At 39.8% G+C, this 24,416-nt stretch overlaps 1 protein-coding gene across 2 annotated transcripts in view; it reads right to left on the bottom strand.

Moving 5' to 3' along the window:
* TGFBR3 (transforming growth factor beta receptor 3) overlaps positions 1-24,416 on the bottom strand; it is a 187,438-nt gene that overhangs the window by 31,040 nt on the left and 131,982 nt on the right. Inside the window, exons 8-14 of one of the 2 annotated variants that reach the window (XM_075833225.1) lie at positions 18,899-19,085; positions 17,836-18,059; positions 16,314-16,463; positions 14,311-14,457; positions 11,398-11,571; positions 9,756-10,055; positions 4,044-4,161 (exon numbers count right to left, since the gene is read on the bottom strand). In XM_075833225.1, coding sequence (XP_075689340.1) covers positions 4,044-4,161; positions 9,756-10,055; positions 11,398-11,571; positions 14,311-14,457; positions 16,314-16,463; positions 17,836-18,059; positions 18,899-19,085 — 1,300 coding nt within the window. The remainder of the gene's footprint in view (positions 1-4,043; positions 4,162-9,755; positions 10,056-11,397; positions 11,572-14,310; positions 14,458-16,313; positions 16,464-17,835; positions 18,060-18,898; positions 19,086-24,416) is intronic. The other variant, XM_075833226.1, reaches the window with a different exon arrangement.

Genomic DNA, 24,416 nt, shown 5'->3' with positions numbered 1-24,416 from the left:
CGTAAAAAAGACGCCCGCTTCAAAGAAGTGCCTGTCACTTCTTGGGACGTAATTGGAGCCGTTTTACATTGACTCCATAGAAAAACAGCTCCAATTACGTCCGTAATGGACGCTGCGAAAAATGCCTGCAACATGCCATTACGTCTGAAATTCAGGAGCTGTTTTCTCCTGAAAACAGCTCCGTGATTTCAGCCGTAATGGACGCTGCCGTGTGAACATACCCTTATATGCAGTATACATACATACATACATACATACATACATACATACATACATACATACTATATATATATATATACATAATTGTGTGTAATAAAAATTTTCATATTCTGCTAAATGTTACTTCTTAGCGTCTGTCACGTTACCACGGCTACAGTGTTTATGTGAGAGACGTAGATTATATTAGTAAATCTCTTGTTTATTTTTCATTCTTTGCAGGTTCCGTCCTTTAAATTGATCAGGACCTTTTAAGGCTAGAAAACAAATAGTGACTTGACTAGTGTGTGACTCCCTGTAAGCAGAAGCTGCACCTAGTAATATCATGCAAATTGTAAATAATTTTAGACAACCACTTTTTCTTATTTATTTGATTTCACTCCCTCTTAGGTGTTCCCAGGGGTAAATTTGAGGTCGAAAATATCCAGTTCAATATCCTATCCAAAGGTTGGTATGTTTGACAATATGTAATATGGATATTCACAGTTAAAGAGGCTCTGTCACCAGATTATAAGTGCCCTGTCTCCTACAAAATCTGATTGGCGCTGTAATGTAGATTACAGCAGTGTTTTTTATTTTGAAAAAAGATCATTTTTGACCAAGTTATAAACAATTTTATATATATATGCTAATTAGTTTTTACTTTTTACCAACTGCGTTGTGAAGAGAAGTGTATGACGCTGACCAATCAGTGATCAGTGATTGGTCACTGATTGGTCTGCATCATACACTTCTCTTCACAACGCCCAGTTGGTAAAAAGTAAAAACACGCCCAGTTGTCTAACAAGAAACTAATTAGCATAAATCTAGAATTGTTTATAACTTGGTCAAAAATAAAAACCACTGCTGTTATCTACATTACAGCGTCGATCAGATTATGTAGGAGATAGAGCACTTATAATCTGGTGACAGAGCCTCTTTAAAGTGTAGAGCTCCACTGATCAAAATTGTCCAACAGAAAAACTGGCCTAGTTGCCCATAGCAACCAGAGCTCGGCTTTAATTTCATAAACAGCTGAGGTCAAATGAAAGCTGCACTGTGATTGGTTGCTATGGCCAACTCGGTTTGTTTTTCTGCTAAACAGTTTGGATAAATGATGCTTATATGAAAAATCTGGAAACATAAAGAACTTCTCAGGGATTATATATTTTTTTCCTGCGGCTGAATTCTTATATATCAGTAAGGGCCTGTTCACATCAGCGGCTTGGTCCGTTTGGGGTTTCGGTTCATCTATTCCATCAGAGAACCAGATGAACGGAAAGCCGAACAAAAACACTAACTTCCGTTTTCATTACCATTGATTTAAATGGTAATGTTTCAGTTTCCGTTGGTTTCCGTTTGTTTGCGTTCCGTAAAGATTGTTGTTTTTTTAACGGAAACAATAGTGTAGTCAGCTATGTTATTGTTTCCTTGAAAACAACTAAAACTTTACGGAACGGAAACCAAAGCATTACCATTTAAATCAATGGTAATGCAAATGGAAGTTAGAGTTTCTGTTCGGCTTTCCGTTCATCTGGTTCTCTGATGGAATAGATTGATTTATTATTATTTATTTATTTCAGTTACTTATATAGCGCCAACATATTACGCAGCGCTGTACAGAGGTCCTCTTTTTTACTGTCCCCATTGGGGCTCACAATCTAAATTCCCTATTGCCATGTTTTTGGGGTGTGGGAGGAAACCGGAGTACCAGGAGGAAACCCACGCAAACACGGAGAGAACATACAAGCTCCATGCAGATGTTGTCCTTGGTTGGATTTGAACGCAGGACCCCAGCGCTGCAAGGCAACAGTGCCACCGTGCTGAACAGAAACCCCAAACGGAACACGGCGCTGATGTGAACAGGCCCTAAGTGACACGGCCACAGCAGGAAGACCCTTTCTGTGCAATGTTTGGGTGTCTACTAAGTTGCACAGACTGGGAGGAGGGATGTAGTATACAGGCAGCAGCGCTCAGCATGCCATGTGGGGTGCGATAGGGAGGGAGGGATTTTTTTAAAGAAATATAATCCCAGACAAACCCTTTAATCATTAAATTTTCATTAGAAAAATATGATTCATTTTTTTCTTTACATGAACATGTCAGTTGTTTATAAATTACGTCTTTCAAACCTTATAAACAATAAGAGATGCAGGAATCTGGATTTTATAATTTGCCTATTTTACACTGCTACATTCCTTCCTGAGCAGAGTTATCACTGAATGTCACTCTGATCAGTAACACCACTAATCTGCTCCTCTAGCGGAAAATTGTGTGCGCCATTGAAGTCTGGAAAGATTTTTCCTGGAAATATAATGTCTGGTCACAAGCAGAGTGAAAACCATACATAAATGTGCAAACTATATACATAGTGTGTGTACATATATATATATATATATATATATATATATACACACACATACACAGTATATGAACAAAAGTATTGGGACACCTACACATTACACCTACAGGTGCTTTTATGACATGACAATCTAAAATTCATAGGCATTAATATGGAGTTGGCCCCACCTTTGCAGCTAAAACAGCTTCCCTTCTTCTGGGAAGGCTTTCTACAAGATTTTGAGAGTGTGTCTGGGGGAATTATTGCCCATTCATCCAGAAGAGGGGGCCTGGCCCACAATCTCCGTTCTAGTTAATCCCAAAGGTGTTCAATGGGGTTGAAGTCAGGGCTACAAGCTAGTCAAGTTCTTCCACAACAAACTCAACCAACCATGCCTTTATGGACCTTGCTTTGTGCATTTGCTTTTTACATCACTCCATTAGACGCTTGGCATTGCCCTTGGTGATGTAAGGCTGGCATGCAGCTGCTCGGCCATGGAAACGCATGCAATGATGCTCCCAGGGCACAGATTTTGTGCAGATGTTAATGCCAGAAATTTCCCAAACTGGCTTGTTGCAAGGGTGGCATCCTATAACAGAACCACAATCGAATTCAGTTAACCCATTCTTTCACAAATGTTTGGCAGACTGCATGGCTTGATTTTATACACCTGTGGCAATGGGACGGAATGAAACTCTGAATTCAATGATTAAGAGGTGTGTCCCAATACTTTTGACCATATATTGTGTCTGTGTATAAATATAAATAAATAAATAAATATATATATATATATATATATATATATATATATATATATATATATATATATATATATATATATATTGGATTAAATTTGTATTACATCACTTAGACTTGTATTAAGCTCCCTTTTTGAATTGGCTAGTACGGAGTAATGAAAACGTATCCATAGTAACCCAGTGTTTCTTAATTAAAATGACGGTACTATTCTATTCCTCACTTTGATCGCTTTGCGGTAAATTGAAGAAATAAATGAGCTAACTCGTCATTGGTTACTATAAGCCATCTGTGCATCATATCTACACATTACAGTTATATGACACAGGCTATAAACAAACTTTGTTGGTCCTATTTCAATTCGTATTACAGTATAATTCAACAACCAAAGCCTATAAATAATATGAATTAGTGAACAATGATTATTAATCGTCAGTCCATGGATTACTACATTATATAGTGAATAAACTCACTGCCCTTGTGCACCGTTCTACACAAAATTCAATTACATCCCCATTTAAGGATATCTTTGGTACCGAAATGTTTATATCCAGCTAAATCCTATGGACCAAATATTTGAAACTTGATATACCATCCTATAACGTCTACACAGACCGCTGGTGTATACATTGGCCTTGTGCGCCTCACTTGGGTGAGAAAATGGTTCCCTCTTGTAAAATCGGTCATCAAGAAAATAGTTTATAAAGAGTAGAAAGAATATTTAAGAAAGGAAAGTGATGCACTGGATTACCTGGAGCTTTGTCCAGCGAGACCACAGCCAGGGGCTTCGTGAGTGTTTTCTTTTTGTCCATCATAACCATGATCATGCTGACGTCGAGAGAAACGCAGGCTTCCTCAGGAGGAATGCACTGTAACAAAAATATGCAAGGTCAGGGAGGTCTTCATAGTGTACAGTTCAGTATCTTCAGCTCTGTCAGCAACTGTCAGGCCGACCTGGAATACAGCTCATATTATTATCCAACTAGCCGACGGAAGAGAAAATCTAGTTACAGATTACTGCATGGTGCTATTACAGATAAGACCCACTGTTGGCACTAGAAGTATTTTGCTAAATGCACATAAGCGTGACAGATTTTACGCGTATAAAAAACGTGCGTTATGCATCAGTGTGCTTTGCGAGTGGAATGCGCATTTCATGCACTCGTAAGCACTTTTTTTTTTCAATGTAATTGATGCGTAAAACACGGAGAGCACACAGATGTGTATCCGTGTGCTGTCCGTGGTTTTCACGCACCCATTGACTTCAATGGGCGGCTAAGTGCGTGAAAACGCACCAATATAGGACATGCAGTAAGTTTCACGCAACGGACACTCGCAGTGTGAAAACTCACGCATGTATGAATAGACCCATTGAAATCAATGGGGCTGTGAGATGTGTGTTGTTTCAACGCACAGCACACGGACAAGTTTCCCACTTGTGTGAATGAGCCCTTAGAATGTCCTTCCTGTGTATTGTCTAAAGAAGACCGCTACTCACGGAGTATCAAATGCCGTTTTTATGCATTATTTCTGTATAGCTGTTAAATAGCATTTCTCCTAAAAGAAAAACATCAGTAAGGGCTCATGCACCATATTATAGCTCCTTTGGGTGAGGAGCTATAAGGGCATGGCCAGATGTGGCGTATTTCTGCCGACACTGTCCGCATCAATGCCGCACATTATGTGCGTTGCAGATTCTGTTGCGGCTTTGCCTAAAATGTGCAGTAAATTGATGCGGATTAGCCGTTGCGTATTCAGGTGAAGAGTACTTCCTGCTGTCTTTTAAAACATTTCATCTCAGTCTGGCTATAGACCTCCAAACACATAGGTCCAGCCAGAATGAAGAAATATCCTGTTTGTAAAACCAATACGCAACGCAACACACATAACATCTGCAGATTTCCTTGCGGAATTTGGAAACTCCATTGAAGTCAATGGAGAAATTCCGCAATAAGTCCGCAACAAGTCCGCAACACGTCCGCAACAGCCAGTGTATGCTGCGGACACCAAATTACGCACTGCAGCCTGTGTGGAAACCTAAGGAGAAAATGTCCGCTGCGGATTTCCGCAGCGGACTGGCCGCAGCGGAATTCAATAGCAATTCCGCCACGTCTGGCCATGCCCTAAAGGTAAGTTCACACGGCTTAGCAAAATACATCTGAAAATACGGAGCTGTTTTCAGGCGAAAACAGCTGATTTTCAGAAGTTTTTGTAGCCACTCGCGTTTTTCGCGGCGTATTTTACGGACGTTATTGGAGCTGTTTTTCAATGGAGTCAATGAAAAACGGCTGAAAAACGTCCCAAGGAGTGACATGCACTTCTTTTTCGCGGGCGTCTTTTTACGCGCCGTATTTTGACAGCGACGCGTAATATTACACCTCGTGGGAACAGCAATGGGCAGATGTTTGTAGGCGTAATGGAGCCATTTTTTCAGGCGTAATTCGAGGCGTAATACGCCAGAATTACGTCTGAAAACAGTGCGTGTGAACATACCCTAACAGGGCTTCCATAGACGTGCACAAGGCCTCCTTTTCTATACTTTTGTATGCCACCGATTTCATACAGAGGCTGTATCTGTCAGATTGCATATGAATCCAACAGAAAAAAAATCGTTCCTTACTCCATCAGACTCTGTATGAGTATAAGCATTGCTTCTAGGGGACAATATCCGATGCATGAAGACTGTGCGGCTCCATACACTGCCGCCCAGGTTCCATGAACAGGGCTCTGCCCTAATAAATATAAGACATTCAGCCGTCTCTTAAAAGAGCTTTTTATGGAAACAAGATGGTGGCCATTACAGCTCCCAAAGAAGTGGTCATCTGGGTTTCCCAGATTTCAGAATGGTAAAAAGTCAGTCAGCACGTTTATTGATGCGGGAACCGTGTTGAAAACTCCACCAAAAAACGCCCGAAAATTACTCCCATTGATTTCAATGGGAAGCGGAGGCATATTTTTCCCGCGAGCGAAAAGCAATGGGAGACGGTAAAAATCGCTGCAAACAGTCGCTGTGTTTTTTTTGGCGTGTTATTTTTTTAAAAAACAATGGACCTGATTTTCCCAAGCAGAATTTTCTGCCTTCAAAAAACTCTGTGTGAACTAGGCCTTATTGTGCAGAATTTCATTCCACCACTCTCCAGAAAAGCTGGGTGATGTCTCCTTTGGGAGATGTAATGTCATCCAGCTGTCGTAGAAATTGCTGAACAGACTTTGTATCCACTTTACAGAAGAGGACAACTCAAGGGTTGATATTTTTTATTTTAGCTTAATAGTCTCTTCATATATGAATATAAATTCTAGGAAATGTGCTTTAGATAAAGTCTATCCCAAACGATAAAATAAACACATGATGACAACAGATTCTATGGGGCAAGTGAACAAACAAGGTCATTGATTCCTATTAGCAACCCAGAATAAAAGTATCCAGTATCCGAAAAAGAGCTGAACAGCGTGGGTCTAATTGATTTATTTGGTTGTCACTCTACTTGTTGAATCGTGAATACACCAGTCAAATATCAAGAAGCACTTGCCAACTCAACAAGTTGAAGGGTAGTGAAACGTCTTGATAGTAGCCAGTCATGTCTTACATTCTAAATCCAGGTCCCTGGAGCCTCGGCCTGCTGTGAAATATAATCCCCTCTTGTGTTCCTTGTTACTCAAATGAGGCAAAACACACTTCTGAACACAAGTAACCTGCCACAAATAACTGTCAGTGTCTCTACTTGACTTTAGTAGCATGAAAAACCTCTTAAGATAACTCTATTCTATTCAGAACTATTGGGCCTTCCTGTATTTCCTTCACACTCACATAAGAAATTATTTTTCTTGCCTGTTACACTATAAATATTCATCACACGAAGTGAAAACCAAAGCTTGGCATTAGTCAGTACTTCAAATAAAGCACGCACTAGGCAGAGTGCCGCGTGAGGACATGCTACGCCATTAACGGTCCACAAAGAACTAAGGAATTAATTAAGAATTAAAGAAACTAAGCACGGGCATGAAAAGGGCCATCTGAGCACAAGGCGTCTTTTATGCTGCATGTGATGCGGAGCTGTGCTATTATGTCTGACCAAGCTAGCAGTGGACTTTGGGAATATTGGAGTAAAGGGTTTTACAAAATATTACACTAAAAAGCATGTTAATCTGTTAATACTGATATTGGTAAATACCAGGAAAAGAGCCTAAAACCTAAATGGCAGTGTGGTGGTAAGACACCTGCTGTATAGTGCCGTATAGTGCTCCATGTCGTCCTGTATGTTGGAGATATTCTACCGTAGAAGCAATGCTTCTAAGAGGAATACCTCCGTAACATGGCATGCAATAGAGTATGCGACATGACATTAGAGGCATACAGAGGTACAGTAGGCCCCATAGAAGAGGTTTTACTGAGCAGTTATATGGCTGAATGTATGAGGCCTAAAATGAAAATAAATAAATGCCTTCCTCAGTAGAGCCAGGGGGACCTCATGTACATATTGTCCAGGATGGATTTGAACCCATAGCCACAGTGTGAACCACTGGTAAATCTTGCGTGTTAGGCTACATTCACACATCCCTCCATAGACTGGAGTCTATGGAGGGATGTGTAAAAACGCAGGAAAACAGGACAGGTCCTATTATTCCACGGACCTTTCACACGCTCCGTTGAAACTATGGCCGTGTGAACGGCCCAATTGAAATACATGTGTTCGCGTGGCGGCCGTTGTTTTAATGGCTGTCACACGGATGAGTTACACACTCGTCTGAATTCATGCTCAACACAGTAATTCATTGAATGCACAATGAACACCTACACCAAAGTGACCCATCAAGTGTCTGCAGTTATCCAAAGGCATATCAGAATCATATTCTGCCAGAACTAAAAGTTGACATTAAACTGCCCATGTTGTATTACCTCAACTAAGAAGCAAAGAGCAGACAGAAGACCATGAGAGTCCGACTTGAGGGACATCTAGTACTTTAAAGATGATCATGTTTCTGCCCTTTGCAGCGCTAAAACCAGGACAGAGTTCTGTTTTCGATTCGCTCTACGGTAGGCGGTTATGTATGCGCATTAATTACGCTCCACTGTCATATAAAACAGGGTAAATAACTTAAAGTAAAGTTTTGACAGAAAAATGGTGTTAATGGGACACACACCGTCATTAATCTAAAGGGAATAGAAAGGGTATGTCCACTTGTGGCAGACAATATGATAGCAGAGCAGCACTGTCATGACATACCCAGAAAACCACCTAATAAGCATAAAACAAATAAGGAATATGGCAGGCTACTGTTGTAGGAAAACGCTTGATATAATTCAACAATACTTTATTGCATGTAGTACGCGTTTCGGAATTGGTCTAGTCCCTTTTTCAGGTGTTTGTGTAAGCAATACTACAACTGCCACTACTGGTGACCACAGATATTGTGCAATAACATGTACAGACAGTGTGGTCACCAATACAGGAAGTCATTAACATTTGGGGGATCTGAGAGGTAAATGTACAGAAGCAAGCTACAAAGTAGAACTGGTAGTTCTCAGTAATACTACATATAACATATGGTGATATTATAAGGAGTTACACGACAAACTCAGCAAACTGAGCTCTGCTGCATCTGTAAATGACTGATATTAGCAAACACAAATGTAACTTTTATGTGATGTGAGAACATCCAGATTTGGCTACGTTTTACACATTTTTTTTGCATGATGTTTTTTGTCTTTACAGAACAAATTGACATTAGTTTGTAACAGTGTTTTCATTCAATCACCCACTGACATGTTCAAATAAATGATCCTGATGAAAAATACTGATGCAAAGTGAAACACGGATTAGTAGGATCTTTCAGGTTTAGTTTTTTTTTTTTAACAAAAAACATGATGCAAAACCCTGACATATACTGCATGAAAAATGTGTTCCCTATTGCTCTAACGCTGGGCCTCATGTATCATGACTGTCTGAACTAGAGTTTAGATTTCATTTTTATTTGCACTGGAGAAAAGAAACATTGAATAGTTTTGATCAATGAGGCCCAAATTTCCCATGAATTACCCCAATTACTTACAGAAACATATCTAAGCCAATATTTTTCTAGGCCTCTTTAGAAAATAAAGGCAAACATATGATTGATGGTTGAAGCCCAGCTCCGTTTCCCATGTACTAGCTTTTACAAATGTGAGTGTTTCATTTGTTAGTGATCCACTGGGGTGTCTGGTTTTTGGATCTGGTGAATCTTTTGTCTTCAATAAAGGAATTTAACTGAAAGAAAGAAAATTTTCTCTGCAGCCTTGGCAGCTGTAGGTGTTATGCTCTCAAAAATGAGGTTATCTGTGCGTTTGACTGGAGAGTGTAGGAGTTCACCGCACTGTCACATTATTCTTGGTAATTGTTAGCTGACCTGAAAAGGTTGCACATTTACCAGTGACCTCAAGTCCTTAAAGCAGATGACAAATGGGATATAAAAGCCTAAAGCTCACCTTGGGCAGACCCTCCACTGCTCCGTCGCTATTCGTGCACAGAGTCAATTCGCAGTGAAGGAAGACTAAAGATGCGTTAAACATAGACTTAAACATGAAGCTGAAGCGCTTTTTCTCAGTCTGTTCTTGTAGTGTTGGATAATTCATATTTTTTACTTTGTAAAACTTCAATGATTCATCTGTAGGACATATGTTCTCTATGATGGTATGCATGGTTGCAGCATCCGCATTGGAGGAGGACGAAACAAAGCAGTTGTTGATGACAAAACTTAATTCTTTATCAATCTTGGTTACCGAGACCTGTAAATTGAAAAATAGAAATTATTGCAATATTTTATGACATAGAAATAGATTAATCGCTGAAACAGTAACAAACTGCTCAGCTGCGAGGAAGTCCTACAATATCAAAATGATCTGCAAAACTTACACTGGGCAAAACTTCTCGGAAATATCTTGTAGGAGCTGTAAATGGACTGTGAAATAGTTCAAGAATGGACAATACAGGCCCAGGATGAATGTAGGAGAGCGAGAAAATAGGAGGTTATCAGTGAAGTATGTCAGGAATCTGTAAATTCGCTCATGGTTGTTGTACCATTAGTGATGCTGCAAATTTTTGCAATGCCTTATTATGTACACTGCTGGAGTAGGATTGGAGACCTTAAAAAAAATGAGGGTTTCTTGATCCCTTTGGTGAAATTTTTATATACACTTACAGCACACGAAAACAAAACAACACAAAGGTAATAGAGCCACATGGGAATCAGATTCCTTACATATCCCCTATAGCCCCCCACCAGATACAGGCTGTTTTACAATAATCTGTATCTGCTGCACCAAACGGACTTATCCGCTGCAAATGTTGGTGCAGATTTGGGGCAATTACACCATGAATCCGCACTAACATTTGCATATTTGACAGGTAATTCAGACGTTGCAGAAAACACAGCGGACTTGCCACAGATTTCAGTTTTTGCATTGCAAAGGCTGAAATCCGCAGTGAAATTCCGCTTCTTCTCCGCAACAGACAGTGCATGCCGCGGAGGGAAAATTCCACACCGCAGCCTATGGTCCGCAGCGGAGTTTTCCGCAATGTCTGAACTAACTTGCCTAAAAATGTATTGAAACAAGTGTAAAAAACGGCCGCTGGAGAATTCCACTGCGGACTGTCCACAACGGAATTCCACCACGTCTGGCCTTGCCCTTATACAGACTACCATAAACATACGGTAAATACCCTACAGAGTATTTTTTGGGGGGCTATTGAAGTATTTGGACACTATTGGCTTTTAGTGAGCACCATGCAATTTTGTGTTTTTCTGCAGCAGCAATGGAGGAAAAACCCACATTTTCTTTGAGGGTTCCGTGCTATAAAAGCTGATCATGGGGGACGTGGGAGAGGGTTATCCCACCAGCAGGACTTTTGTGGTGAGCTTGACACTGTAAGGACCCGTAAGATGAAATTAGTGATACGTTATAAACCAATACAAACATACACAACCATTTTAACAGTATGTGTTACATGTTCTGATCAAACCCCCTTTTTGTTATTAAAGACTGATCAGCTTTGGTTCCTGGAGCCAAGAGGACCTTAGATCCCAATAGAAACAAAAACTAAAATACAATGATTTCAGTAGAACCATACCTCTACAAAGACCTGTCCATTTTCAGCCACCGAGAATGGGTTTTTAACAGGAGTTAGAAACAAATCAGTGTTATACAGCTCCATATCAAATGTGACATTATTCATTGTGGCACCAGGTTCAGCAAACACGGCGTCGACGAGATCTATGCTGTCTCTTGGAATTGTGCAGTTAAACTATAAGTGGAAACAACAAAAAAGGTAAAGAAAATAAACTATTGAAAGATTCCATACAGCAAAGAACAGTCCAATATGTCAGGTTTTATTCAGCTGGTCTATTCAATGTTATATCCACCACTGAAAGCTGTAGGGGACTTGGAAATAAAACTGTTAGTCACATTACCTTTTTAATGGCCACTGCTTATTGAATCATCTAGCAGAATGTAGCACACAGCACAGCGATGATCAAATATCTAGTCTATCTGCGTACTATTGATAAGAGAATATTAAAGGCTACCCTGAATGTGGTCTGAAATAACATAAACACTATCTAATATATATGATTCATTGTGGTCACTAGGGAATTTGTATATATATATATATATATATATATATATATAAAAAAAAATATATATATATATATATATATATATATATATATATATATATAAAATACAGATTTTATTTATTTCTATGCCTTCCTTATGTAATGTCCCAGCAGATCTCCGTTCATCTGAATAGCAATGCACACATTATCCTAATTTCACAAGAAACTGGGTTTAAAAGAAAAAAGAAAGCGTTGTGTCTAGAATAGAGCATTGCAAGGAGCGAGTGGGCATGCTCTATAGACGTCACATGAGTCTGACCTGCCTTGTCCAGAGAACAGGTGCTGGCAGAGTATGGGCGTAGATTTGAAACTACTAATTCTTCCTCTAGACAATAGTAGTCTGAGAAGAAGATGGACATCTGCTACCATGGCAACATATATAATTGTAAAAGTATTTCTTTCCTGCAGACATGATGATTGCCAGTAACCGTGCCCCTATTGATTGATTTATTTTTAAATCTGATTAGGTTCAAAATTCTGTGAGGATTATTTCCATCACTTTATATCTTTATAGGAGTTAGGCCACATTCACACGAACCCGGACATGAAAAACAGTTTTTCACATCCGAGGTGCACCCGTGTGGAAAGAATTATCACGCATCCCCTATAGACTAGAGTCTATAGAGGGATACGTAAAAACGCAAGAAAATAGGACATGTCCTATTTTTTCACGGACCCTTCACACACTCCATTGAAACAACGGTCATGAGAACGGCCACATTGAAATACATGAGTCCGTGTGACGGCCATTGTTTTAACGGCCGTCACACGGACGAGATACACGCTCGTCTGAATAAGCCCTTAGAGTTATGTTTTTCTGACATTTGTTTTCTTATACTTTCTGAGCTCCTGAAGCCCTGCTTGATTTCTCCCAGTTCTAGAGTTATAGGACACAAGTCTGGCTGCTTGAAACCTTCCTTAGGGGGAGTTTACTGAAGACGCATTTATACAGTTGCCATTTAACTCAATGATAAACTTCAAATAAAAGAGATTGCAGAACTCCAGCAAGGTCCAGTAAGAAAATCTGTTGTTTTATTTGCCTATGTCTCACTTGGCTCTAACAGCTCTTGCACACGATCGAGATTGGGCCGTGAAAAACGGCATTTTATGATGCTAGGAGCCCCTGCCTCCCCTGCTGTTCCATACTGAACAAAACTATACAGTACGGAACAGCAGTTCTGTGGGGAGGCAGGGACTCCGAGCATTATAAAACGTCTATGATGCCAGGAGTCCCGTTCACCTGTACCATCGTCGGGCAGGGAAATCCAGCCGGTACTCTGACCGTTTATCACGGCCCGATCTCGCTCGTGTGCAAGAGCGCTAAACATGGGCAAATAAAACCACAGATTTTCTTACTGAACCTTGATGAAGCGCTGCAATCCCTTTTCTTGTATATATATATATATATATATATATATATATATATATAAAAGACAAAACAATAAGTACACATTATTCTGTAATGTCATTGTAATGGCAGGAAGGAGGTGAAGGGAAAGTGAGCCCTAATCTACCCACCGCCCTGTCCCTGCCTACTTGCAACGACCCGCCCTAGGCGACGAGGTACAACTGGGCGGCGGTCCCTACGCTGTCTAAGTGCACGGGAAAACAAACAGGGAACACGCAAGGGAAGGGGCAATAGCCATGGAACGCCACGAGGAAACGGAGCGGTGAACGAACAGTCAGGACCAGGACGAAGTGAGTACACCCGAGCGGGCACGGAGACAGAAGCAAGCCAGGGGCAAAGCAAAGCAGGTCAAGCAGAACTGCAGCAAGGCAGAAGCACGGCAGAAGCAGGCTGGAGCAAGCAGCAGTGGGGCCAGGAATCCAAAAGAATTACAAGCACTGAGGGAGAGAACAGGGCAGGTAATAAAGGACAGGGGGCGGAGCTAACTCCGACAGACCAGGCCGCGATAGGCTCTCCCACTCCTGAGCCTGCCACCCTGGTTGGTGGGAGATGGTGTCAGTCGAACAGGTCTGACCTCAGGTGTGGATTGATTAATCCCAGGAGTATACCTAGATGAAGTACCTGGCAGATCCCTAACAGTCATGTTCAGTGTTGCAAAGTAGACTTTTATTTATTTAATTATTACACTATTATATTTATAATCATATAATAATCATCATATCTCTGCCTTCTTTTTTAATGTGGCAATGCTTTAGTGTATTCCGTTGGGTCCTGTTTAATTATTATTTGTTTAGTCCACCCCTAATTCTATACAAACCAAGCACTAAATAATTAAAAAAAAGGAGCCAGTCTCTTATATTTGGTAGACAATAAAATCTCCCAGAATTAGATCTATCAGAGGGAAAGTATGAAAAAATTCTCATAAAACGGAGCCCCTGCTCTCTCCCTGAGAGGCACATACCACCACAATTTCATGCCGCTTCAAGTAGAGATGATCTATTTCAGTTTCATCTGCATCTTCTGGAAAACCGTTGTCTCCAGATTCCAAATCCTCGTAATCGCTAGGCCAGCCACTTTCCTCAGTGGGTGGTGACAGCGGTATAACAATCTGTAACATCACAGGAAAAGCTGTCAGTGTGACTGCTTTTTACAAAAATAAAACCAAACCCCAAAGTTCTTTCTAACTAAACATCTGCGGTTATACACTTATTGCTTCTCCTCGGAGAATAAAAATGTACGGTCATGTATGCTATTATATTAGGGATATGCATAAACGGCAGATCCAAAATATTATTAGAAAATGTTTTTTTTTATTTTTTTTTACAAGTGAGAGTGATCGAATTAGTTTCTATTGCCCTAAAATTCACCAACAGAATGCAGGCTGCTATTTATACATATTCCTTCTAAAGAGTAGTAGACATCGGCTGTCATAAAACCGCCTGTAACTGTGTCCGTTTGTAGGCTAACAAGTAGATAAGAATGAGAATTTCCAATGGCTTTGCCTCTATACAGTCAGAACACTCCCGTAGTAAAGAGGGGAATTCCATTAATTTGGGTGTATTAGGAAATTGCTATTTATGCAATGCCTTTGTCTGGGTTTTTTTCAGTTACCAAAGGTAAACTGACACTTAAAAATAGGAAACTTTGCAAAAACTTCTATAAATGTCACATCAACCTGATAGATAAAACCGGGCCACATGACAGGCAGACTGTGAGTTATGGAAAAGATGAAACCAGTAAGGAAAATGGAACATGTGGTTTTTTTTTATACCTACAGATCACGCTCTTGGGAGGAAGTTGCCTATTGTGTGCACAATACTTGTGACGAAAGAAGGATTTGGGTTATATTGCAGACTCAAGAATAGAGATTACCGTAGATTTGTTTTATAGAGCACTGTACAGCCAGACCAGTGTTTTTTATACGATATGTGCAAATAAAACCTAGCAGAAGGGAGCCTAATTTACTGTACATGTACACTTATGGACGCGCTTATGGATACATGATCTCAGAATATCCATTTCTGTACAAGTTTAGCAACCTCAATGTCTACAGAAGATCATAATTAGTCTAGGGCCTCATACACGGAGGCACAAGTAAGGGAGTCTACATTGTACCGAGACTTTTCAACTGCAAATATTCAGAAAATTAAGGTTCATTAAACCTTTTAGTAAACACTCTCTCTGCACGCATAGGATCTCAAGATGTGAACATAAAGCATAGTGCTCTAGCTCTATTGGGTCAAAAACACTACAATGATCACAGGAGAATAGAGAATATTTATTATAAAGGGTGTTGTCACTCAGGTTTTAGGTATCTGAACTTGACCCAAGGTCACATTATTAGCACCATATTTAAATGGGGATTAAATGGCCTTGCCACTAAAATTATGCAAGGACTAAATGTTGAAAATGATGAGAAATAGTAAATCCTAAAGCCCATCATCTGTGATTACAATTAGACCTGCACAGTTCATTTGCAGAAAAATCAACATCTGAATTCATTACACCATATGCAAGGGTTTCAGCCAAAATTAAAAAAATCATGCTAAAAAATAAAAAGTGTCCCCAATGTCATGTGACCTATCGAAACAATGCACACAATAATTCCAAGCTGCAGGACTAATTATATATTATTATGACTGTAAGTCATTACTGATCCTACATGGACATCCTGAGCTTACTGGAAAATAAGAAAAACATGCACAAAGTTCTAAATAGTTCAACATGTGGCTGGGCAATGGATAAAATGGAACTGGACAGGAAAAATCCAACCTGCCCAGTCTATATTCCCCCGGATGCTGGAGGCAAGTCAACAGAAATGAAATAATTGGCGGGGTCTGGCAACAAAAATCTACTGTCTGAGGGCAGATTAAGGCACATTTAAAGCATTACTATCATTACGCTAAAGTCTTATTATCCCTGTCAATGCCTTGCATAGAGCTAACAGCTAATTTAACTACTTACAGTATTGTAGAATATAATGTTTGAGTCATCAGTAGTGTGCTGTGTCCCACATTCCTTCTGTGAAAACTCTAAGATAAAATGAGTCTCATTTTCTCTTGCTCTGCAAACTGGATCGAGTAGAGAAAGTTCTGTCCCTATGTATCCATTGGCCTTAAAAAGGATGCAACAGGTAAATGACTATAAGATTCAACATTATAAAACAAGTGAAAATGCCATAAACAATTCCAAAGACAATGTGGTACATTTTTGGTTTTAAGGTTCTAATTTTTTATTTCTGTGCCCCTTACAAATGAGTTAAATACTTTACTTAAAGTCAATATGAAAACTTACAAATAAATGAGTCCTGAAAAGACTATAACAAAAGCATTACCTAAATCCTAACTCCACTCAAAACCTAAAAGTTTTGGTGTCAATGTAGTAGCTCTAATATTATACCCACAGGGGTCCAGGAAAGTGATATATGGCAGCTGTTTGAGTGGTTCATACACTGGAGAACTGCGTTAACTGTCTCTGTGACTATTTGTTCCACCATGTAAAGAAAACACTGTATACACTGGTAATTTACTTTCCATACTAACAAAATAGCAGCAGTTTAAAAAATTTTTTTTTTTTTACTGAATCAATGACCGTGAAAGGCCAAAAAATATAAAGTGCAACGCCAACAATGACATGACAAGTCTTAAGTTACCCATATGCTTTACATAAATGTCAGCCGATCCTGCCAACAATCTAGTGTGTATGGCGGCCCCCTGACTGTCATTGGGGAAACGAGGATCGGGCTTGTTGGATTTCAACACCTTTGATGCTTTGTCATGCTGGGGGATAAGCAGCTGTAGCTGTGGCTTCTATCCCTCTCCCCATTGAAATTTATAGGAAGGTCGATAGGTGGGCGATAGCTGGAAGCCGAACAAGTGTTTGGCCGACAGCTACCTTATGTATATGGCCAGCTTTAGTTATATTTGCTGATCATCTTTCCTGTCCTACATATTATACCTTAGTCTGAGCACTGCTAGGTGAGTGAACAACCTGAACAGATTACAGTCTTGGAAACCAAGCTGTCACCTTTTTGGACTCTACTCCTACTACACCATGAACTAAATAAAATTATATGCATTTGCTTATCAATGCAGACAATATTGCTGTGCTAATAACCCTTAGGCTACATTCAGGCGAGCGTCAGCAACCTCGGATGTAAAAAACAGACGTTTTTCACGTCCGAGGTGCACCCGTGCGGGACGTGTTGTCACGTATCCCCCAAAGACTAGAGTCCATATTGGGATGCGTGAAATGCAGTAAAGTAGGACTGACCCTTCACACACTCTGTTGAAGCAACGGTCATGTGAACGGCCCCATTGAAATACATGAGTTCGTGTGACGGCCGATGTTTTAACGGCCATCACACGGACGTGATACACGCTCATCTGAATGAGCCCTTACGGAAAGGTTACATAAGGCTCCATTTTCTGCCTTCAACATCAATAAAGTACTATTGTACAAACAAAATACTAGGGTGATTACATACCTGTAAACTGTCCTTTTCTATAGATGCCACGATCTTGTTCTTATCACATATCACAGACAAGGCTACATTAATATTTCCTTGCACTTCCTCAGGCTCCTTATGCAAATCATGCCTATCACTCCCTCCCAATAACCTATGCAAAAAGTCCTCTGCTGTGTAATTTCGATTTCCAATGAGTAAATCCAGTTCAGGCGGAATAGTAAAGTTTTCTTCATCATTCATTTCTAAGAGGAAAGATTAGTTAGGACATGAGTAAGAAAAATAATTTAGAGAAAAATTTTGTTTAGATAAAATCTGTGAGCAGCATAATAAATATCTTTATTTAGGGGCTATTCACACAACGTTTGCAGTGAATGCTGGAGGTATAGGTTGGGAGAATTTTCGGACATATACGCCTCTAACGGGCAGTCTGCCACTGTATCGGCATACAGTAAATCCATATTCAGATAGGCAAGGTATTTATAATTTAACAAAATTCTGACTTTAATTCATTTACTTTTTTCTGTAAAACATGACAATTGCTTGGTCTGATATGGCCCTCACAGGGGTTGAGAGGATAGACTCTGTACTGTTAGCTTGGTAGAAGTCTAAGGCCCTGTTCACACTGAGTTTTTTGACAAGTCAACTGCGCTATTGATTCCGTCAAAAAAACGGAAACCTGCATGAATGGTGACAAACAGAAACCATTAGCAATGTTTCCGTCACCATTGATATCAATGGTGATGCAAAAGGAAGCTAGGGTTTCCGTTTGCCTTTCCGTTGAGGGGTTCCATGATGGAAACCTCCGACAGAACCCCTCAACGGAAGGCCAACGCTGATGTGAACAGGCCCTAGAAAGGAGATGTGAACTTAGCCTTAGATATATACACACCAGCACAGTAAAAGCATAACCCAAAAATATATTCGTTTATATTTTGAAAATATAGGTATGACTGCAGTTAACTTCCCCATCTGAGGGGGGGGGGGTATTTAAACAGCATTCTAGAACAACATAAATTACTTTGAAGTACAATATTATCAAATGAAACAGAAACATACAAATATTGAGCGATTCTATCTTTACCTTTGTCATCGAGTTTAATGTGAAACTTGTTTGCCACGGGTACATATGTGTAAGATGTCGCTGGATAATTTTCAGCAGAGGCCCACTTTATTAACTGCTCCTGAGTTGAGGGAATGTTTTGGATCACCTGTTTGCTAGTGAAAAGACTACTTTCTGGATCCTTGCCAAAGGTAACACTGTTTGGAGTCTGTAGGCAGAAGAGCAAACATAAAATATGAGCCTGAAAAACTGCACAGAAACAAAGATTAATTAAAAGTGCAAACAAATATCGAATTGCAATATGATAAATGGGTAATCTTCTGACTCATTTGAAAGCCTAGAACAATCCCTTTTCAGAGAGTACGTAAATAAGGTTAAAAAAGTTAGGTATGCGTAGTTCTCCAATATACTATCTAATGTTAGGAATGAATCACAGAACACCAATCTTGGTAAGAATGAATGCAAATGTCTATCCCTTCTGCCTGATGCTTTATATGTCCCATCCATACAAAACACACATCAAGCTAAAGTTCCCCCCCAAAAAAAGTTGAACAGTCTTAAAAGGCTCGTCCACTTTGGACAATGCCTTTTTGTTTAAAGGGTCCCCTGTTGACTAGCTGTTTACAAAGTTTCTCGCTGCTGGGGGCCCCATCGATTAACTGTACACTGTGTGGGAACCAGAAAAACGTGTTCCATTTCCCTGCAATGCCACCACAGCAGAAATTGCGCATTATGCAGGTCCCTTTGAAATTGAATGGCTGTCCGTGTAAAACATGTGTTAGTTCCTCCAGGACAAGAGTCCTGAACGGATGACAGAATTCCCTAATAGGGTGTTTAACAAAATGGGTTTTCTAATCCAGGCCTCCCCTGCCACCAGGATCTATCACACAAAAACTTCTTTATAGGGGATGTCCAATATAGAAAATTAATTTTCTTTTACCCTATTAGGGAATTCTGATAATAGGAGGGGTTCTCTGTTCAGGATTTTCTTGGCCAAAAAGCGTCTCCTTCTCTCTGTAGGACCCTGTTCTGTCCTGCATTACACAGACAACCTATAGATTTGAATGGACATTGTGTAATGCCCCTGCGATGGGGAAACCGAACACTTACTGGAAAGTTTCCCCATAGATTACAGCTTGATCACTGGGGGGTCCCAGTAGGGGGATACTCTGTGATCAGTTTATTTGTCAAGGAACCCTTGTAACTGGAAAATTCTATAAAATATTTAATTGAAAAAAGAAAAGAAACCCTTGTAACAAGTAAAGATTGTCCAAAGCTAAGAACCCTTTTAAATTAAAGGGGTTTTCCCATCAGGGACATTTATGACATAGCCACAGGATATCAAGAAAAAAAGGATTTTTGAAGCAGCACTAGTCCCGAGTGTGATGCGGTGCACGCTGTCAAGCCAGGCAAACCCACTCCGGCACGATGTAAATTCAAAAAAAGTAGTAGGACAACAGCACACGTCTTCAAATCATCAAAGTGGTTTTATTGTCGAGACATCCACAAACGACAGGCAACGTTTCGACCCATAGTGAGTGAGGGGTCTTTGTCAAGCCTAACATCATGTCTAAAAACATCGTTATAAATGGGTGAATACAAATGATCACATGGTCCATTCCAACCAGTGAAAATCGTGAATCTGGTCTCCCAGGTGAAGCATACATTAGTCTTAATGACATTCATCGAATAGTTATATAATCTTCAAAAAAGTGTAAAACTGCAACATATAATACATCTTCAATACATCATCATCAACAATATGTCAATCATTGTTGTTGCAATGAAAAAGTGAAGGAGGGAAGTTCACCACACTCCAGGTTCCAACTACGATCGCAGAGCGCTACTGCGCATGCTCAGCAATCAGTCGTCTCTGCTGCACAAAAAATACAAAAATAAGAACCAGCGTTTGATCAAAAATAGCAATCCAATATGTGTAGATATAAAAAATCCTCAATCATGACAAGAATCCATCATACTGCAGCTTTATATCTATGTACTTTGAGGCAAACTTAATTCGGTTGTTATGGACGCCTTCACTCTGTGATGATATGTCACGTGTGAATAGGTCCGACGGAGGGAGAAGGGGTCCAGTTAATACTGCTTCATAATATAGATCACTAAGTGATAATAACATCAAATAATTTTTAGTGTTAAATCGCCTACATAAATTAGACCACTGAAGTGATCAAAACTTTTTGGGGAATGCTCGTAACATCTGTCCGACAAATCGTATCGGACAATTATACCGCAAAAAACACAAGATTATGTAATGATGATCAAGCATCCACTGTGCCCAACCCTATCAGGATCCCTATACCCTCAAAAACATTGCATAAAAATTCCCGGGACACAATCTATTACCCTAAATCTTTTGTTGCAATTGCAATAATATTGTGAAAGGGAATAAATTTCAGCACCCACACACGGGGAGGGTCTTTAACATCAGACATAGATTTACGTGCAACTCAGATTTCGTTGTGTATATGATCACATGTCCCTGTTCATTAATTTACATAGGAGAGACGACTATGCCTATTAAATTGAGAATTAATAAGCATAAAAGTACAATCAGGAAGAAAATGATGGAACTTCCATTACCGAGGCATTTTATTGAGAAAAATCATCAGTTAAATCAATTGAGATTTAGGGTAATAGATTGTGTCCCGATACTCAGGAGGGGAGGGGATAGACAGAAGCTATTGAAAAAGAAAGAATTACGTTGGATCTTTGAGTTAGATTCCCTACACCCCAAAGGTTTGAATCTAGAATATAAGATAATTCCTGGACTCTGAGATCCCATTGCTGTTTTTAAAAATTTTTTAATGTACACATGATGGGTGATTTCTTGGATACATTATATTGCATCTATTTGTCATCTTCTTGTTTTCATGATGTTCTTTAACATATTTTGAATATTTCTTACAGTTTTGAGAATATTCGTGATGGAGGCTTATTCACCACACACCAGCGGATTTATGATCAGAATGAAGATTATAGTGGCTCCTCTCATGTTTGCATCCATCGGGAATTTTTATGCAATGTTTTTGAGGGTAGAGGGATCCTGATAGGGTTGGGCACAGTGGATGCTTGATCATCATTACATAATCTTGTGTTTTTTGCGGTATAATTGTCCGATACGATTTGTCGGACAGATGTTACGAGCATTCCCCAAAAAGTTTTGATCACTTCAGTGGTCTAATTTATGTAGGCGATTTAACACTAAAAATTATTTGATGTTATTATCACTTAGTGATCTATATTATGAAGCAGTATTAACTGGACCCCTTCTCCCTCCGTCGGACCTATTCACACGTGACATATCATCACAGAGTGAAGGCGTCCATAACAACCGAATTAAGTTTGCCTCAAAGTACATAGATATAAAGCTGCAGTATGATGGATTCTTGTCATGATTGAGGATTTTTTATATCTACACATATTGGATTGCTATTTTTGATCAAACGCTGGTTCTTATTTTTGTATTTTTTGTGCAGCAGAGACGACTGATTGCTGAGCATGCGCAGTAGCGCTCTGCGATCGTAGTTGGAACCTGGAGTGTGGTGAACTTCCCTCCTTCACTTTTTCATTGCAACAACAATGATTGACATATTGTTGATGATGATGTATTGAAGATGTATTATATGTTGCAGTTTTACACTTTTTTGAAGATTATATAACTATTCGATGAATGTCATTAAGACTAATGTATGCTTCACCTGGGAGACCAGATTCACGATTTTCACTAGTTGGAATGGACCATGTGATCATTTGTATTCACCCATTTATAACGATGTTTTTAGACATGATGTTAGGCTTGACAAAGACCCCTCACTCACTATGGGTCGAAACGTTGCCTGTCGTTTGTGGATGTCTCGACAATAAAACCACTTTGATGATTTGAAGACGTGTGCTGTTGTCCTACTACTTTTTTTGAATAGCCACAGGATATGTCATAAATGTCAGATAGATGCTGGTCCCACCTCTGGGACCAGCACCTATCTCTAGAACGGGGCCCCCTAATCCCCGTTCTGTGTTGCGGATGAAGAGTGCGATTTCTGACCATGAAGAGGGAAACAGTGTAGCTCGCTGAGCTACGCTGTTTCCGTAACTCCCATAGTAGTGAATGGCAGTAACGGAAGCAGCGTAGCATGCGGGCTACACTTTTTCCGTAACTAAAATTCAGTTCTATGAGACTTACGGAAACAGCGTAGCTCAGCGAGCTACACTGTTTCCTTCTTCATGGTCAGGAATCACAAGCTTCAGCCGCAACACAGAGCAGTAGAACGGGGGTTTAGGGGGCACGTTCTAGAGATGGATGCGGGTCCCAGAGGTGGGACCCGCATCCATCTGACATTTATGACATATCCTATAGATATGTCATAATGTCCCTGATGGGAAAATCCCTTTAAGTCATCTACGTATCTAATAGCATAGGTGCAGATGCATTTATGTAATGGCCCACTGATCATTAATGAAAGGCTTACACTGAAGACGTACAGAGATCAGGCTATATGCACATGACATGAGCCTTTCTAATACCTCTCAGCCAGTCTGCTAGATTAAAGGACATTTTATATATAAAACGACCAACAAAAGCAGATCTTGAAGCTCCTGTGCCTCGATGCAAAATCTGTACCACAGGTCCCTAAACACCAGAGCCACTGCATCCTCGGCACTACCTGTGGTTATACCCATTATAACCATGTACGCTTGGAGGAATAGCGAAGGTAAAATTAGACTTTAAATGTGGCATCTCACAGTCCAGAAATTTGAATAATCTGGTCCTTGGTTTTGGCACAGAACGTCTAGATAATATGAAATTTCTCATAACCAATAATGGGAGCTCTAATTACATGTAAATTTTACAAATGGATTAAAAGTCAGCTGTATATTGAAACACACGTTATGGTTGAGGCCCCATGGCGCGTTTCAATTGAGGCCCTGTGGAGCTAATCAGGGTGCAGAAAATTCTTGCTGAGAAATACTCGGATATTAGAAGCTGCGGGCCGTTTGATCACTAATGCAAAGGCATTTTCACTTCTCAATTCCCACAATCAGTGACCTCAAACTAGCTTGAAATCTCCTTGCATGAAACAACGTTATAAGATCCCGCTTTCCTTGAATACCAGACCAAGATTAGATATAAACAATGTGACTTGGTGCTCTGCTCTGTACGTAAATAAAATATGCATTGCTTAACTCAATTACTAACATCTGTAAAAATATTTATGAGCTTACTCTTCTGTTTCGGATTAGAGGAGTGAGGGAAGTCTTATATTTCACATCTGTGGTTAAGACTGAACACTGTAAAGAGCGGATCATCAGGTACAGTAAATATCCAGTTTAATTGCTACGCTCACTCTATCTTTCGTTTCAACTAAAACGCGTCTCCGCGAAAACAAGTGCTTAGACTTCATGCCATTTTCATGCTGGTATGGAAAGAATATCCATGTGTGTCTTATTCTACAAAAGAGAACATGATGTGTCCTTTTCAATGTAACACTCCTTAAAAATAAAATATAGGATGAGTTGTGCT

The sequence above is a fragment of the Rhinoderma darwinii genome, chromosome 7 (genome assembly GCF_050947455.1).
Source record: "Rhinoderma darwinii isolate aRhiDar2 chromosome 7, aRhiDar2.hap1, whole genome shotgun sequence".
In the NCBI taxonomy this organism is placed as follows: Eukaryota; Metazoa; Chordata; class Amphibia; order Anura; family Rhinodermatidae; genus Rhinoderma; species Rhinoderma darwinii.
The sequence above is the reverse complement of the archived record's forward strand: the minus strand, read 5'-3'. Positions and strand labels throughout refer to the sequence as shown.